Source organism: Aptenodytes forsteri, unplaced genomic scaffold (assembly GCF_000699145.1).
Source record: "Aptenodytes forsteri isolate BGI_AS27 unplaced genomic scaffold, ASM69914v1 Scaffold7, whole genome shotgun sequence".
NCBI classification, from domain to species: Eukaryota; Metazoa; Chordata; class Aves; order Sphenisciformes; family Spheniscidae; genus Aptenodytes; species Aptenodytes forsteri.
Genome location: NW_008795919.1, coordinates 3073949 through 3089694, shown reverse-complemented (window position 1 = coordinate 3089694; position 15746 = coordinate 3073949). Strand labels below are relative to the sequence as shown.

The following is a 15746-nucleotide window of genomic DNA, read 5'->3' as shown; positions in this document are numbered from 1 at the left end:
GTTGCGGGGGAATCCCGCCGAGCCGAGAGGAGCGGGCGGTGGATGCGGGGTCCCCGGCCCCGCGTCGGGGCTCGCGGTGGCTGAAGGCGACGCGCTGGTCCCGCAGCCCCGAGCCCTGGAAGCCCGAACGTGAGAGAAACAAAAGGTATTTGCTGACGTGGGCGTTGGACAGAGACGCCCGAGGGCTGGGGACACAATTAAAGGGGCAACGCACCGATTGCAGGCGCAGCCCAGCGGCTTTCTCTGCCTGATCGCCCTGCAGTCGGGGCTGCTCGCCTCTTCCCACACCCACATGCTGCCCGGGAGGGGATGTGATGCCCTAGATGCTTCCTTCTCACACCTTTATGTATAGCGGGGGCCTTGATGACCCAAATCCTTCTTTAACGCGCCTGCAGCTTCCTCAAAAGGAGATATAACATCATTTTTTTTCCTGTTCATATCTGTTATCTTCTGGGGGAAAAAAAAAAAGTCTGAAATCCTAGTACCTGAACCTCTGACCTTCTCTCACTCGAAGTTTGGTATCTCTCTCCTTCCTCTTCTTGCCACCAGGGTCCTTTCTGTGCTCCTGACACCCCAGTTATTTCTCATAAATACTTGTTTTCCCATGAGAGCCATCCTGCCTTAACTGTATCCTTTGTGGCCTTTTTAGCCTTCCCTTCCATAAACTTAAGACATTCCATCTTGAAACAATTTATGTTCCTTTCCCCACTATAGCAAAATGAGAAAGACATCTAAAGACTCTTTCCCTTGATAGTTAGAAACATTCTCCCAGTATATTATATACATTTATTCATATTCAATTTATATCAATTTATATTGTAACAATATTTTTCACCAGCTTAATTCCCCCTTTTTAATAAACATGCATAGTTTTGTAGATTCCGTCTCCTTTCAAATGCAGGCCACGCTTTTAAAATCTTTCATGAGACCCATTCTGCTTGCATTAAGACTCCACTTTCTACCTGACCAGCTTAAATTAATCATTCTTGAACATGAAAGCGATTGGAATTTACACAGTATTTCGCCTGAACCTCTTCAGTCCACTGGGCAATGGTGTTAATTATCAACTGAAAACATTTCAATCTGATGTATCTACAGCTGACCAGCCTTTTCCAGCCGTGTCACATTGCCGGCCCGTAGTTATCCTCCGATCAGTGTCACCTGCAAATGTCATGTCATTTATCTTGCTTTTACATCAAAGCCTCAAGAGTGTATTGGCAGAACCGATTCCAAAGTCAGCCCAAAGGACCATTAGCATCTTTGTCCCCGTCGTTCCCCTTTCAGGGTAACACAACGCAACCCAAGCACCCAGCCCACAGCTCTTGCCGTGAACTAATAGTGCACACCTGCATGTCAGACACAGCCCCGGGGTCACTCATTTCGAAGCGTGTATACAGGAACCTGTAATGGTTCAGAGAGGGAAAAGGGAAACGATGAAAGTCTGGCACAGCTTTGTACAAATGTCTGTAGAGTGAGAGAGATCCAAACTAGGAAAAAAATGAAGCAGGTGAGATAAATGGAAACCTGTAAAATCACGAGAGGATCAACAGGGACTGTTGGCTGCTCATTCCAGCGTAAGAGGAAGGCAGATGAAGCTAGCAGGAGGCAGGGTCACAGCAAACCAGAGGATGTGGATCTACGCATAACGCAGTTAGGCACCGGAACGGCTTGCCGTAGGCTGTTGGGGATGTGAAATCTTTGCGAGCGTTACAGGGGTACACTAGACATGGTCACGAGAGAGACTTGAGAGCTACACATGGAAGTGTCCTGTGCCTTCAGAAGTCCCCAAGTCACAGATTGTAGGAGACTGGAAGAGTAGTCAGGTGAAAATATTGCTTGTCGTATTCTTCCAAAGAGCAACCAATTTTGACTCAAAAGTCTCGAGTTGGGGAATTTTGTAGAACTTAGTTATTGGCAAACTAACATAAACTTTCAACTACCGATTCTGGTATTGAGAAATAAAGACAAAGAATGAAACAATCACTTAGATTGTTTAACATAAACCAGAAAATTTATTTGCAGTATTGGGTTTTAATACTGCTTGAATTCATTCCTCTAAAGTTTGATTTTGCCTGTCAATTCAACTAAGCAGCACCTCTTTTTATATAACATTCTACATATTTTTTCAGATCCATGCCCAAATTATTTCATCTGCTGAAAACTTCCTTTTGAAAAGAACTATTTGTAGGTATTTGTTCTGTTTGACTTAGCTGACTTTTCAGGTAATTGGTACTTTCACGTGTGTTTTGGAGAGTGCGCTGCTTGGTAGTTTGTATCAATATTAATGGGACTTCAAGGGTTCTCCATCTGCTAGGAACAGGTAATAGAATTTAAAGAGTAGGAAAAAAAATGCAGTGGTATCTGGAGTAGCTTAATTAGAATTTTTAAAGATGTTGCAAGTGCTTTCCTCAGAATACTTCAGAAACCTTGCCCAGGAGTCTGCTCGCTGCAGCGAGGGACAGCCATGGAACAGACTTTGGTTTTGTCATACAGAGGGACCGATTTCATCCTGTTTTGCACAATAATACATCACAAACAATCCACTGATTCTAGAAGTGTATTTAGTTGTTTAATCTAGTCCTCTGTTTTGTAATTTCTAAATTTTAGAGTTACTGTTTCTAGCCAAGACAGTTCCACTTGAAGTTGAGATATTGTTTGGAGAGTTTATCCAATGGGAATAAACTTGGCAACTATGTGGAGGGGGTGCTTCTCGCAGCAACAGGAGTGTTGCACAGCAAGACTAATAGTCTGCTTTTCAGAGAACAATTTACAAACTACTTTAAAAAAAATGACATTGTTAGTGCCGATACAAAAATTATTAATATAAATTTTGCATTGTCTTTTTTTGGGTTTTGGTAACCAAATATAATTAACAGTAACATCAGTTAAAAGGTTTCAGTTTTCCTTAAAATAAATGTTTCTGAAAAATCACAGACTTCAGTTATGGTATATTTTCTGACTTTAAGTATATAGTGATACTTCTTGCCAAAGAAAACTCGAGCGTATACTAGAACAACTGAAGTGCCATAGTTCATAGGTACTACAACCATAGTACTGACATGCACTGATTCACAAGATTAATTTGTTGGAGTTGCAATGGATTTTTCCCAAATGTCTGAGTAAAGTAATATGCATTTACCAAGGGTTTCATTTTAAATTTTGAAAATATAAGTAAAGCTGCATATAACTTTGGGCTAAAGCAACACAATTTCTTTCCTTTTTCTATCATTGAAGAAATAGCTGCAGTTTTCTTCCACTGGATGAGAATGTACCATACTTGGGGAATTAATTAGTTGCCCTTTTTTTTTTTTTCCACTGGATCTAAAAATGCATTTAATGAGAAAATGTGAACAGCAGGAATTTTAATCCATGCTCTTGCAAAAATTGTTGCTTTTAAAATAGTGTTATACCTCTTAAAGGAAAAGTAATTTTCTGAGAACATTTTGTTTGTTTAAAAGCTTTTGAGAAACTCTGTGTGACATAAAAATACATATTTTTTAGTAGTTCATAGGTGAGTTGCTAATTGTTCCGTGTCAGGAAACTTTTCAGTGTTACAGGACCTAATGCCTCAAGGAATACGAAGTATGCAAGATAAGACCATATCCCCGCCATAATGAAAGAGCTTTTTAAGTTACGCAGACATGGTCTGGAGATAAGGGAGTAAGCACGACACCAGAAATGAATTAAGAATGACTTTACAATTTTCATCTAATACACTGCCAGCTTACATTTGGCTTCAGTTCATTTGCCTCGGCATCATCTTCACTGTCATCAGCTTTCCCCGTGACGAGGCCAGTAGACTCACCCACGATTTCTGTAGTTCAGTTATCTTCATGAAGATCCCGAGCTGCATCCTTCTTGTCTTCTAGTACAAATACAAATGCTTGCTCAGCCTCCAGGTCACCAGGAGATCACTTCATTTTTGAAAACGAAAAGGAAATCCTAATACACTGTCCTAAAACGTTGAGTACGGGGAGGAATCTTCCATCTGCCAGTACGTCTAACAGTAACCGAGCAGGCCATCTTCTAAACAAAGTTTACAGCCTAGGAAAAGTCTGAGCTCTGATGGCGGTGTTAACAGAGGCAGCAGCTGTACAAGCATCTCAGCATAACTCGTCAGTAGCTTCAGCTATACTATGAACCCAAATTCCTAATTCTGTGCCAATAGAATTAAATACTTGTAAGGCGTATCCTTATCTTCAACCCAGCTTCCCTTAACACCTAAAATTGTGGCATATTTGCATACAGCTCATCTACGTTGATGACTTAGACCTTGATCTAAACAATTCATCCTCCCCGAATCATTAGCAAGCTCTGTGACGACCTCTCATCTCCCTCGATTGCCCTGCGCTCCTGCTTTCCTTCTCCCACAGTGAGAGTCCTTTTCACCACGATGGTAACGACCCCGTGGCCCTTAGAGCCAAGGAGACAAGAGCGGGGATGAGTGCTCCAGTGCCCCACATCTTTCCTGTCAAAAATGAAAAAAATGTATACTTACTGTGAGATTAGTATTTAATGTTTTCTGTTCTTTAACTATAAAAGACTACATACACACACAGACTACATACAACACTATAAACATATATAGTACATACACAATACAACATACAATAAAGACAAATTCAGTAATGCACCACTGTAGAAAAAAATGTTACGAAAAGCACTTAAAAGATTTGATCCCCACCCCTTAAAAAGGGGAAATCGCCTGCGTGGTGGTGATGCACATTAATTCTCAACTTTGGTTCGATTTGTTTTTCTCTCTTCCACCCTGATACGTACACGCCCAGACGTCCCGACATCAGAACAGGTACACTTGCAGATCCGGCAGCGTGCGGCAAAACATCGGTGCAACTTCTCTATTACCGATCTGTGCAAAACGTCCAGTTGTTACATCTGGAAAGGTTGCACTGCTACCCGGACTGTACTCTGAATTGTCTGTGAACGCTGCAAAGCTATCTTTTGTAAAATACTGTAAAGACTCACGATTCAGAACTTTACGCGACCTTTTTCCCACATAGAACTATTGATCCCAAATACCTGTGGAAGCAGAGCACCGGATATCAGTCCCTTCTTTCACTCCCTAGCACTCCTCTTTCTCATCAAAATAATCTGCTGACCTTGGATACTGTTTCTTCCCCTTTTTTTTTTTTAAAGTACCCTTATTTTGCTTGTCCTGGAGCACTTCTTAAAAAGTCATAATCTGCTATGTTTAAAAGTTCAGTAAACAACAAAAGAAGAGTTAAGCAGTAGAAAATGTAAAAGAAGATGGACATTCAGAGAAAGCCGGGGTAACTGAATTTCACATACATCAGATTCAGCTGGTACAAATGAAAATGTTATTGTACCAATTAGTATTTTAGGACAATTTACTTTTGATTGAACTACTGCACTGATCTGTCCGGAGATACTGCATTAACTGGCAACATTTGCGCGTTGGTTTTCAAAAGTGAAAAAGAAAATCTTCCTCTCCTGCCTCAACAAATACACAGCATCTTGTTTAATAATACAGTGCTATTACTGTACTGGCTTTCACTTGGACAGATCCTGGAACGGGCTTGGAGATCTACAAAGGTCCTTCAACCTACCCGTAAATCCATCTGCATGATGGTATCTCAAATATAGCAGGTTCTAAAATCAGGGCATCTCCCCGAAGCGTTAACTCTCGTTTCGTTTAGTGAGTATTCTAGTTTTCAGTTTCACACAGGAGGAGAGAAGAATCCTCCAAGTCTCCAAAGGCTGAGGTATTCAAATTTTGTTGTGATCTAGAAACAGCTGTTACAGCTACCAATAGCTATTATTTACCAACACAAGATTTCTTTCTTGTGTTAGAAACACAAACAACTACAAGAAGAAAGCAATTTCAAAGCAAGCTTCCTATTTTTGTTTGAGTAATACACACCGGTTTGGGTTAGAGCTCACATACCTTAGTTATTAACAACCAAACAAGACAGAAGTTGAAAAATCAGTAGCACAGTCATTGGCTCTAAAATTAAATTTGTGGTCCCATAATTCTCCTCCAACCCAAAAAGAAGCCAGCAGCTAAAAATTAAAATAAGCCTCGCCACTGAAGAACTTTAAGAATTTCTAAGAGCTGATTTGGTTTCTAATTCTGCAAAACTGTCGATGTATGCTTAGATTTTACCCTTGTAACTAGTCCCATGATCAGTGGGACCCATCATGTGTGTCTAAGCCTTCACAGGACTTAGCTGGTTATGCTAAAAGCATGGAAGAAGTAGAGAGCCATATATTTTGACAGTTAAAATATTTTGCATTTCAATTGGCAGTCCGAAGTTTAAAGCCTAGTACATTGCCTTTGGGTATTTGGGGATGGCGTTTAAAGTTGCCGTGTACAGCACGCTGTTTTGAGAGGGATTTTTTTGGGGGGGGGAGGGGGGGGAGAGGAGTGGTATTCGTTTTGTTTTGATTTTTGGTTGTTTGGTGGGGTTTTTTTCTTTTTAATTCACTAGTATCCAGACACCTGCCTATAACCATTTAATAAAAAAAACCAAAAAAGTTGGTATATTCATTGTGTTTTACTAAAAGTGCTCCGCTGACCTACATGGCAGAGATGATGACATCTTAACTGTAACGCCAGACCTAAAAGCAGCTCTGTGTGGGCATGCACACCACACGTACGTGTCTAAATGGAGCCGCTGGCAAGGTTTTAACAACTTCATGCCCTTTATATTCTCCTACATGTTACTAATATTTCTAGACATGTAGAAAATCTGAATTTCAAACAATCCAACGAAAGGCAAAAACCAGACTGTCTTCAGTTATTTGGCTGACATGTTAACAGCGGCCTTTAAGAGAAGAAATGCAATTTTTATGTGCACGTTAAAGGGCACTGTCAACTTAAGCTGGATCCAAAAATCTTTAATACTAACAAAAGTGTTTTAATGATTAAAAAAACGCCCAATAATAAACAAGTTTTGCACTATGAATAATTTCCAGGCACTTCTGAAACAAAAATGTATAAACCTAAAAATCCCAATAAAAGTGAACAGATTTCACTGTTTGAATGAAAACAGTGAAAAGAAAGAAGGGGTTATTACATTTTTCATTGATTCAGGATATTCTAAATCAGCAGGTAAATACAGGTTTTTATTTAAAAAAAACCACCTGTAAAAGCAGGTTTAAAGAAGTCCGTTTGTGAAATATCCAATATCATTCAACATTATCTCGAAAGAATATTTGGGAGCCTGTTCCCCCCACCCCCTCACCCGCATGCATTTTATTGTAGGCATCTGGCAGCACTTTCTTCTAGCTGAGATCAGCGACTGCTTCCCAGCTGCGTGGATTTTTCTCACCTAGCACAAAAAATGAAAAGCTTTAAAGAGAGTTTAAAAAGTTAAGATGATTACAAAACTACAAAAACTGGTAAGGAAACAAAGCCAGTGTTAATAATATAAAAGATTTTCAAAAAAAACCCCACCCAGCTGGCTGGGTTTTACGTTGACAGCATCCTTTTAATCCTTTCCTACCAAGAATCTGATTCTTGTTTGTCTGTTGCCAGAAATGGATATATTCATTTTTAATTCCCAGAAATTGAAATGTGAGCCTTAATCTAGACACTCTCAGGTTTACTCAGCCAACTTTTGAATGGTAAAAAAATCAAAGCAACCCTCTCGGAGAGTTTTATTTTCTAGACAATCAAAAAGCTCCAGAATGCTCCAAGTTCCACAAATATAGTTAAGTCACTTCTACAAATAAGGTCCGGTTTATAAGAATTTGTCATTTAAACTAGACTAAAGGACTTCAGTTATGAAACTGCCTTACAAAACATCAGTAAATTAAATAACCACATTTGGAAGATTTACAAGGTCTTGCACCAAGAGGTTAAATGCACTACGAATACCAGTGCAGCATGTATTCCTTTAGTAAAATACAGTGCAATTATGTGCAAAAGTACGTTAAAACGTATACTCCTAAACAAAGTCAATTACGTAGAGCTAAGACTTTAAGATACGTAGTCTGCATGGCCTTTAAAAAACTTTGAGAAAGAGATTATATTAGAAATAACTTTCCTAAAAACATTATTTTTGATTCTTCATTAAGCACCATAGGAATATTTTAAAACAGCTACATCGTTTTCTCAAAGCTTGTAAAGGCTGGATCTACAATGGAAGATTTCAGGAAAAACATCCAAAAACTAAGTGGAAAGCACAGCAATCAGATTTACATGAACGTCTGGTCACAAGAAGGTGGGTAAACTACATCCTCTTCTAAATACAAAGGCTGAAGGACTCCACGGAAAACAAAGCAGCACAATATGACAGTTCAACAGGAAACATCGATCAGGGTGGTCACTTTCAATCTGGAACGTGAACGGCGTACCCCCCACCCGCACCCCTTACCCAGCGTTACACAAACCTTAACACAGCTCCATTCTCTATGCACAAGACACACAAGAACAATCTCTAAGACCAAAGAAAGCAGGTTGAAGTAAAATCGCTGAAGGTCTCCGCAGTCATTCCTGCAGCTCTTATTACATACAGACTTCCGCAAGAGGTTAATTCTCCCTACTCTGAATGCCTGCACAGTTTCAGAGTTAGCTAGCCCGCACCTCAGCACAGCTCAGCCGTGTGAGAAGCTAAATCTTCCGACAGTTTAATTGTGTCGCGCTGGCCGGAACCATGCTCAGCCGATATTCCGTGTCTAGTGGCTTCTGCCAATATTTACAACGAGGTGGCATCTTCATGCTAGAATGACCAGAAATTGGGATGCCTGGTCACTAAATATCATTTTGGATCCCTGTTTACGTTCTTACCCCACTTTCATTAGCGAGTTAGTCTCCCAACAAACACAGATAATCCGTGACTCTTTTTCAGGTGTTCTCACATGCAGAAGTCCGTCCTTTCTGAGATAAGCAGATACCAAAAATATACCCTCTGACGTTGGATGGACTCAACAAAAATAGAGTAGCAGTCCAAAAGACTAGCCCTGGTAGGCTGGAGGTGGCATTTTCAAATGTGCCGGCAAGATTTACAAGCCCACGTTTTGCTCAGATTTTCCAAAGCGCTAAGGACCCAAAACCCCAGCAGGATTTTCAAAGGAGCTCAGCTCCAAATCTGGCATCTACACGAGCTGTCTCTTTGATGGTCCTAATTTAGATGACTAAAATAGGGGCTATAGAGCCCGGAATTTGTTAAAGATCTTGTCCCAGTGAGATTTTTCTATGATGATGTGTGTCACTATGATACTGTTCAGCTATTGCAAACTCAAGTTTACAGATGACCTGGAACAGGGACTAAAAGAAAGCTTATCCAACTTCAGATACAGAAAACAAACGTAGCACGTGATGCCAGTATCTTCTTGCGAAGGCGGCACTCGTCAGGAACTTAGACCAGACCACTGCAAAACAAGTCTCTCTACTTTCTGCTGTTGTCAGGAATCACTAGTAAAGCGACTTGTTTAAAAAGGAGCTTGTTTCTTCTTTCCTCATCCTACCTGATCTGGCAATGAATTCTTAGCTGCATTTGTGACATCAGAATCGCCTCTCACAAGTAAATTGCGACATCACTATAGGACTACTGTTTCACTGTAGGATGAAGCAGATAGAGAAGCTGAATTGTTCTTTTTCAGTATGTAAAATAAAAGCACAAGGTATGCAAAAAAACCCCACCCTGGTTAAATCAGAGGGCGCTCTGTTTTTTAGGTTCCATCTAACGTTTGCCAAGTGTAAAGCCTTTACTCTAAAAACCTCAAGAAGCACCGTCTTGTTAAGTGGGAGGAACTGCTCATTCTTTGTCAGCCTTGTCTGTCTACAGGCTTCTGATCTAGCGCTTACTCCAGCTAGAAAGACTCGTACAATTTGCCTTTTCATGAAACACTTATAAACAACGTAGTAAAGAAGCATTAACAGTCTTATTTCACAGTATATTTCAGTTTTGTCTCTTCATTAGGAAAGAGCAGGTTACCCATAAGCAAACAGGCTTTCTGTTGGTGGTGCGTTTTCTTCAAAGCTTCCCAGCTTGATTTTTGATAGCTTATATCAACTTGGTACTGGAAAGGTAAAAAAAATCTCACCTCCTTTGAAAGCCAACCTTTACCTATCCCAGCAAAGAAACATGAGGTCCACGCTGAAGTTTTAAAAAAACAAAAAAAACCCCCAAAAAACAGTACTTGGATAAATTCACACAACAACATAAACCATGAGGAGGATCACCGAAGACTAAAAGGAAATATAGTAAAAGAGAAAGAAAAGGATTTGCATACAAAGAGGCTAGTAAAAATTTCTGAGATTTCCTACCCAATTGCTTCAAGAAGGGTATTCAGAGCTGGTTTATATGCATAGCTCAGGTATTCATATTGAACTGCTCCTCGGCTACATCACCTGTGAATCTGGCTATTTAATCTACCAGAATTTCCAAGTAACCTGATTGACAGCTTTTAACTTCTACTGTAAAAAGCTGAAGAGAATTGGGCAGTTTGCTTAGTCTAAACTGAGAGACCAGGACACTAGACACCACAGCATGCGCTTACTATTTCTTAAGCCAAGACTACTAATGTCTAAATGACATTAAAGACACATCTGAAGAGCTGTAGTCCAAGCTCTTGAGAGAGGAAGATGCAGTAAAAACAATTCAGAAAGAGAAGCTTGTTCTCTAAATACCTGCAATTAAGGACACATGAAATACATTTATTCTTACTGTCTATGCTTTCAGCAGCAGCATATTTTTGTTATCCTGGTTTGTCGGCCCTGGTTTCCAGGTGAAATCCAGTCTAAGCAAACACTTAAGGTTTACAATTTAGATAATACTGTCCTAGTACAGAAGGATCCCAACTTAGTTTGGAAAAGTCCAAGGTAATGGATGAAAACTGCACTTCTTTTCACGTAATCTTCAGAGAGAAGATAGTGCCCCTTTCAGATCAGGGATTAAGGACCATGACAGCATTATTTGAAGAAACCTGTTACCAAAACAAAACAGAGATGTTCCACCTGCAAAATCAAAACTAGGAGGCAGAGACACCACTGGAAATTGCTCAAGTACAACCTCTGTGAACCCCAGACAGAAGATTCTTCACAGATTTCTGGTGCACAGCACTGAAAACTCAAAAGTATTAAAAATTCCAATTCCCCCCACTCTTCTATTAAAAAACGGAATAATAAAAACCAGCACAGTCTCACTAATTGGGCAAATACGCAGCTTTCTGTTGCAGACTGACCACTGTCAGGGAGACACTGTAAACGCTCCCACTCTCCTCTCACTGCTACATAAGTGTTTCTCGGTCTGATAAGCTCCTGTGGATTTCCTGCTTGTCATCACCATCGGCATCATCATCATCAGCTGGATCGTTTTCCTCTCCAGACTCCACGTATATGGGCCAGTCGTTATCCGCATCACCCTTCTCTTGGCCTTCCGATGAAGGTTCCATTAGGCTGAGGTTAATGGGCATCGAGTCCTCATGGGTAGTGGTCACGCAGGTGCAGCTGTCGCACAAGCCGAAGCGTCGTAATCCTTGAGACAGGCTGCTCGTGAATGTTCTCCTGCAACCTTTACAGATGATTGGCTTGTTTGATCGATGCACCTGAAGTTAAAAATACAACGCTATGGTAAAAAAGGCAACCTGCCTTCTTGCTTTAGCTCTTTCTGGGCTGCTGGTTGGCATGTATTCCTAGAACAGAAAAACATCTACGCTTAAGCTAAAGGGCAGACGATCCCATCCCATTTCCAGCGACAAAGATTTGGGGCTACGTAAGTACTAATGAGCCAAATATCAGTGGCTCAAACTTATTATTAGAAAAGTTTATCCCACATTGGCAACCATCATTTTGTCCAACATATTTTGGGAAATACGACTGGGAAGGGCCAGAAACTTTTAAAAATTTCCTGATAGATGTAATCTTTCAAACTTACACTTAAAGCGTGACTCCGGAGGTGTTCCTGCCGCGTGAAACGTTTCCCACACGTCTCACAGGGGTAGGGTCTCTCACCTGTGTGAGAGCGAATGTGCCGTTTTAGTATTCCTTTCTGTTTAGCCGTGTAGGGACAGAACGGACATTTGTGAAGCTTGATTGGCACAACTAACACATCACCTTTTGAAAGAAAACACAGTGCATTAGATTAGGCAGTTCACCGATGTCAGCGATGTTGGCTTCTCATCCTCCTTGCTGCGAATCTGAGCCAAGGACTTGCCCCTCTCCCTGGATTTGGCTTACCTGGGATTTCTGTAGGTTGTGCAATTTCAGAAAACATTCATGCAGCTGCAGATGATCAGGTCCCCTGAAAATCAGCCTGCCTATGCTTACATAGCTGATACTCTAAGGGAGTTGGCTCACAACAGAAAAACAAATTAATTTTATTTTAAGAAGCCATTTAATTAAGTGCCAAAAATTTGCTTTTAGTACAGTGGGGCCTCTGCACTATCTCAGCCGTAGAAAGTCTCTTACTTTCTTTTTTAAGATACCATTAGCATTAAACAGCGTTAGAAACTAAAATCTTTAACACAAATAACAGGTAGAAGTAGTGCAATTGTTTCCCCGTATGCTTTTACAACGTGCATAAATTTAGATGTGGGGAACCCATCTAAAAATACAAATGCTTGTTTCTGCCACTCACTTTAGCCTTTCTATTGGAAATAGCAAGGTGAAGGACTCCGATACATGTGCCGATGATATTTTACTTTTCCTAAAATCAGACTATACGCACCCAATATGTAATTTATGAAGGCAGATGCAAAAAAAGAGAATTAAATTTGAAGATCACATTTTACGTAAACGTGGGTATTGCCAAGTTTTTCAGTATCGGCCCAGATACGAGCTTCCCTTCCGGCACAAAGGTTGCGATGTTATACTGAAAGATTAGTTTTCCCTGTTTCAGGTACTGATTCAGGAAGGTGTTTGCATTTCAAGCCTTGAGCTCTTCAACAGTTACACCAAGGCAGGTGGAGCTGTACAACATTCCTTGTACTAAGGTTCGTCCAACCCAGTCTCAAAAAAAGGAGTGTCTAGGATTAACGTGTGGCTATCAAGCGAAATTCATCTCACCCAGTTTTGGACCTTCACAAGGTATTGCTAGTCCCTGCTGGACATTTAGAGCTCCGCTGAAAAAAAGAAAAGCAGTTCTTAGACCTGCCTTGCTCCCAGGCTCTCTAGAGGTGCCCGTTTACCCTCCATCAGCTGTAAAGGGGACCAGGATGACCGGAACAGATGTGGACGCTTGAAAGTAAGTGGCGTTTATCTCATCTGTCAGCCTGAATGCGTGAGAGAACCATTCTTTTATCAGGACTTTGTATTTCTCATTCCTGGTGTCTTGTGAAAATGCTAAGATGGCAGGAGCACTAAAAGCTGAGAAGAGACACTTCATTCGGCTAAAGGCTTACGATGTTCAGTTTTAGCAGAGAACCCTAACTGAATGCGAGGTTGGGGTTTTTTTCCCCACTCCTATCTAAAGCACATCTACCATTAACATTTCCAATACGCGGTCGTAACACCTGATGTTCTCTATCAAATTCTAGCAGCATTTCCCTTTTCGTGATTCATTAACAGTCTGAAGATTTTAAGAGGGGAAAAAATAAGGCAAGTTTGTGCGTTAGATGCTCTTGCCTTGCTACACGTCAAAAACCATAGGCGTGATCTGGTGACAGCACTCTGTTCTGATAACTTTAGTCTTTGTTTCTGATAACTTTTGGTGACTGTAAGACTGGAGTTGTGACTTTATCAGATTCCTCATTTTAAAGCAGTGAGAGAATATATTGGTTTTAATGGCTTTAAGATCTCACATGCGTGCTTGAGCTGGAAGCGACACAAATGTAAGCCTGCTATCTAGAGTAGAATGTTCAGTGAAAGATCTCCTCTCTGTTGCCCGCACCATTACTGCATTTGTCGCATCCTGAACAGCTATGGCACGTGCAGCGTTTGTCAGAGCCGCCTCCCGTCTTCGTAAGGCAGTTTGGATGAGGCAAGTTGCGCGCCAGCGTTACCGTAAGCAGGTAAAATGCCCAAATCCTTATTGTCCACTTCGGGAGAAATGCACACGGACACGACCTCCTTCTTCTCCGGGTCCCTGACACTGCTGCTAGGAGACATCCCAACAGGCGCGGGGCTTGGGAAAGCCGCGGAACCCCAGGTGACCGGCAGTTGAGAAGCGAGTCTGCCTCTAGAGGTAAAACTTAAGTCTTGTCTTTATGCCATACCACAGTTAAAAGCTTTCAGTGCTCTTACAGAATTTCTAGGCATCGCTCAGTATTGAACAAAACTGATTTCTGCCCTTTCGAAGTTCAAAGTAACAGCAAACAGACCATCATCCAGCAAGCAACCGACGAGCTGGCAGGAGCTCCGGTGGAATAAGCTACTTCTGGTCTGCCAGGCTCTACAGCAGATCCCTCTTGTGGCAGCTCAGCTTATCTTTCTGATTGCTCTTTGTAACGCTAACACGACTAGAGGAAGATTCTTTTTAAAAATTTGCCTGCCATTCAACGAGGTCCCAAACGAGATCGTTTATTAAAGCAGTGTCACCAACACCGAGCTCCAGGATCTGTTTCAAAGAGACTGTAAAAAGCTGTTAGAAATACTTACCTCCCAAGCGCTGCACTGAATAAATGAGTACAGCTTTCTTTTGAAGTCCAGAACAATAGTTTATTTTGCCACGGCATAATATTCAGCAATATATTCCTGAACAAGAACGACAGTAACAAAGGAAGTCGCACAACCAAGCGGTTTCCTCCTCAATTATACAGACTACACCCCCCTGGAGTCCTCTCACCTGTGTCCTCACCATACCAGTCGCCGTGAATGTCCATCATGGAACTCATGGCTACCCCTCCATCCTCTGGCCTACCCTCAAAGCCCCGGACAAAGTGATGAACCACATCATCCTTTCTCTGAGCTGAGCTGTTGCGCAACAGGGCCTCTAGGAATTGTTTCATATGATAGTTATTGCAGGCCAGGTCCACCGCCTGCCCGCCGTGCAGCCCCTCTTCCATCTGCTCGAGGGACAACGGAGTCGGATACTGCGGCAGCCGTTCACCCACTTCTACCTCTACTTCATCCGAGTCAAACTCTACTTTGGGTTCCACCCCCTTGGGCAGCGAAGAATTGACGTCGTCTGGAGAGTCGCTGCTTACGGGGTCTCTGACCACAAGCTCCAGGGGATGGCAGCTGCTGCATTCTCCGCAGGGAGGGTCTCTCTGGCAATCCGAAATCCTTTCCTTTTCCTGCAGGGAAGAGACAGAGGCAGAGCACTGGCTCTTTGAGCTGTACGAGGTGTCCTCTCTCGCAGAACTAGCGCTCCCGCTATCAGCCTGATAGAAAGCAGCTTCTCTCTCTATTTTCCTGCAAATATCTAACGACGACCTTATATACGCCTTGCAGAAGTTGACCACATCGGTCATCTGCAAATAGCTAGCCGCAGACATCACCTCAATAACGTTTTCCCCACGGAGATCTAGCTTCCCGGAATAAAGGAAATCTAGGATGATGGAGAAGGCCTCCGAGGTGACAATGTCCAGAGAGGCGGTGCTGTGGCGTCCGCTGTCTTGGATGTAGTGAATCAGCAGGGCTCGGAAATAGCCGCTGTTGGCGAACAAAATGTTTTTGTGCGCTTTGAAGATCCTCCCCTCCACGATAATGCTGCAGTCGCAGAAGAAGTCCCTCTTGCGCTGCTCGTTGAGCTCTCCCAAAAGCTTGGTGTAGTACGACTGCATCTCCATCGCTCCCGCCGCCGCCGCTCGCTGCCACAGTCAACGAGAAGGCACCGTCAGCAGGAGGCCTCCCGCGGAGCGCCCGGGGAGCGGCCGCGGCC

At 42.1% G+C, this 15746-nt stretch overlaps 1 protein-coding gene across 2 annotated transcripts; it reads right to left on the bottom strand.

Moving 5' to 3' along the window:
* Positions 1-11058: 11058 nt before the first annotated feature.
* ZBTB8B (zinc finger and BTB domain containing 8B) lies at positions 11059-15669 on the bottom strand. 2 transcript variants are annotated; one of them, XM_009284845.2, is made up of 4 exons: positions 15364-15669; positions 14709-15159; positions 11862-12040; positions 11059-11532 (listed from the first exon to the last, which is right to left on the bottom strand). In XM_009284845.2, exons 1-4 carry the CDS (start codon positions 15652-15654, stop codon positions 11215-11217), a joined length of 1239 nt encoding a protein of 412 aa, XP_009283120.1. In that variant the 5' UTR covers positions 15655-15669; the 3' UTR covers positions 11059-11214. The 2 variants fall into 2 exon arrangements, with proteins under 2 accessions (XP_009283120.1, XP_019329084.1); XM_019473539.1 differs by having other exon boundaries at positions 14709-15669.
* Between the last annotated feature and the right edge of the window lie 77 nt (positions 15670-15746).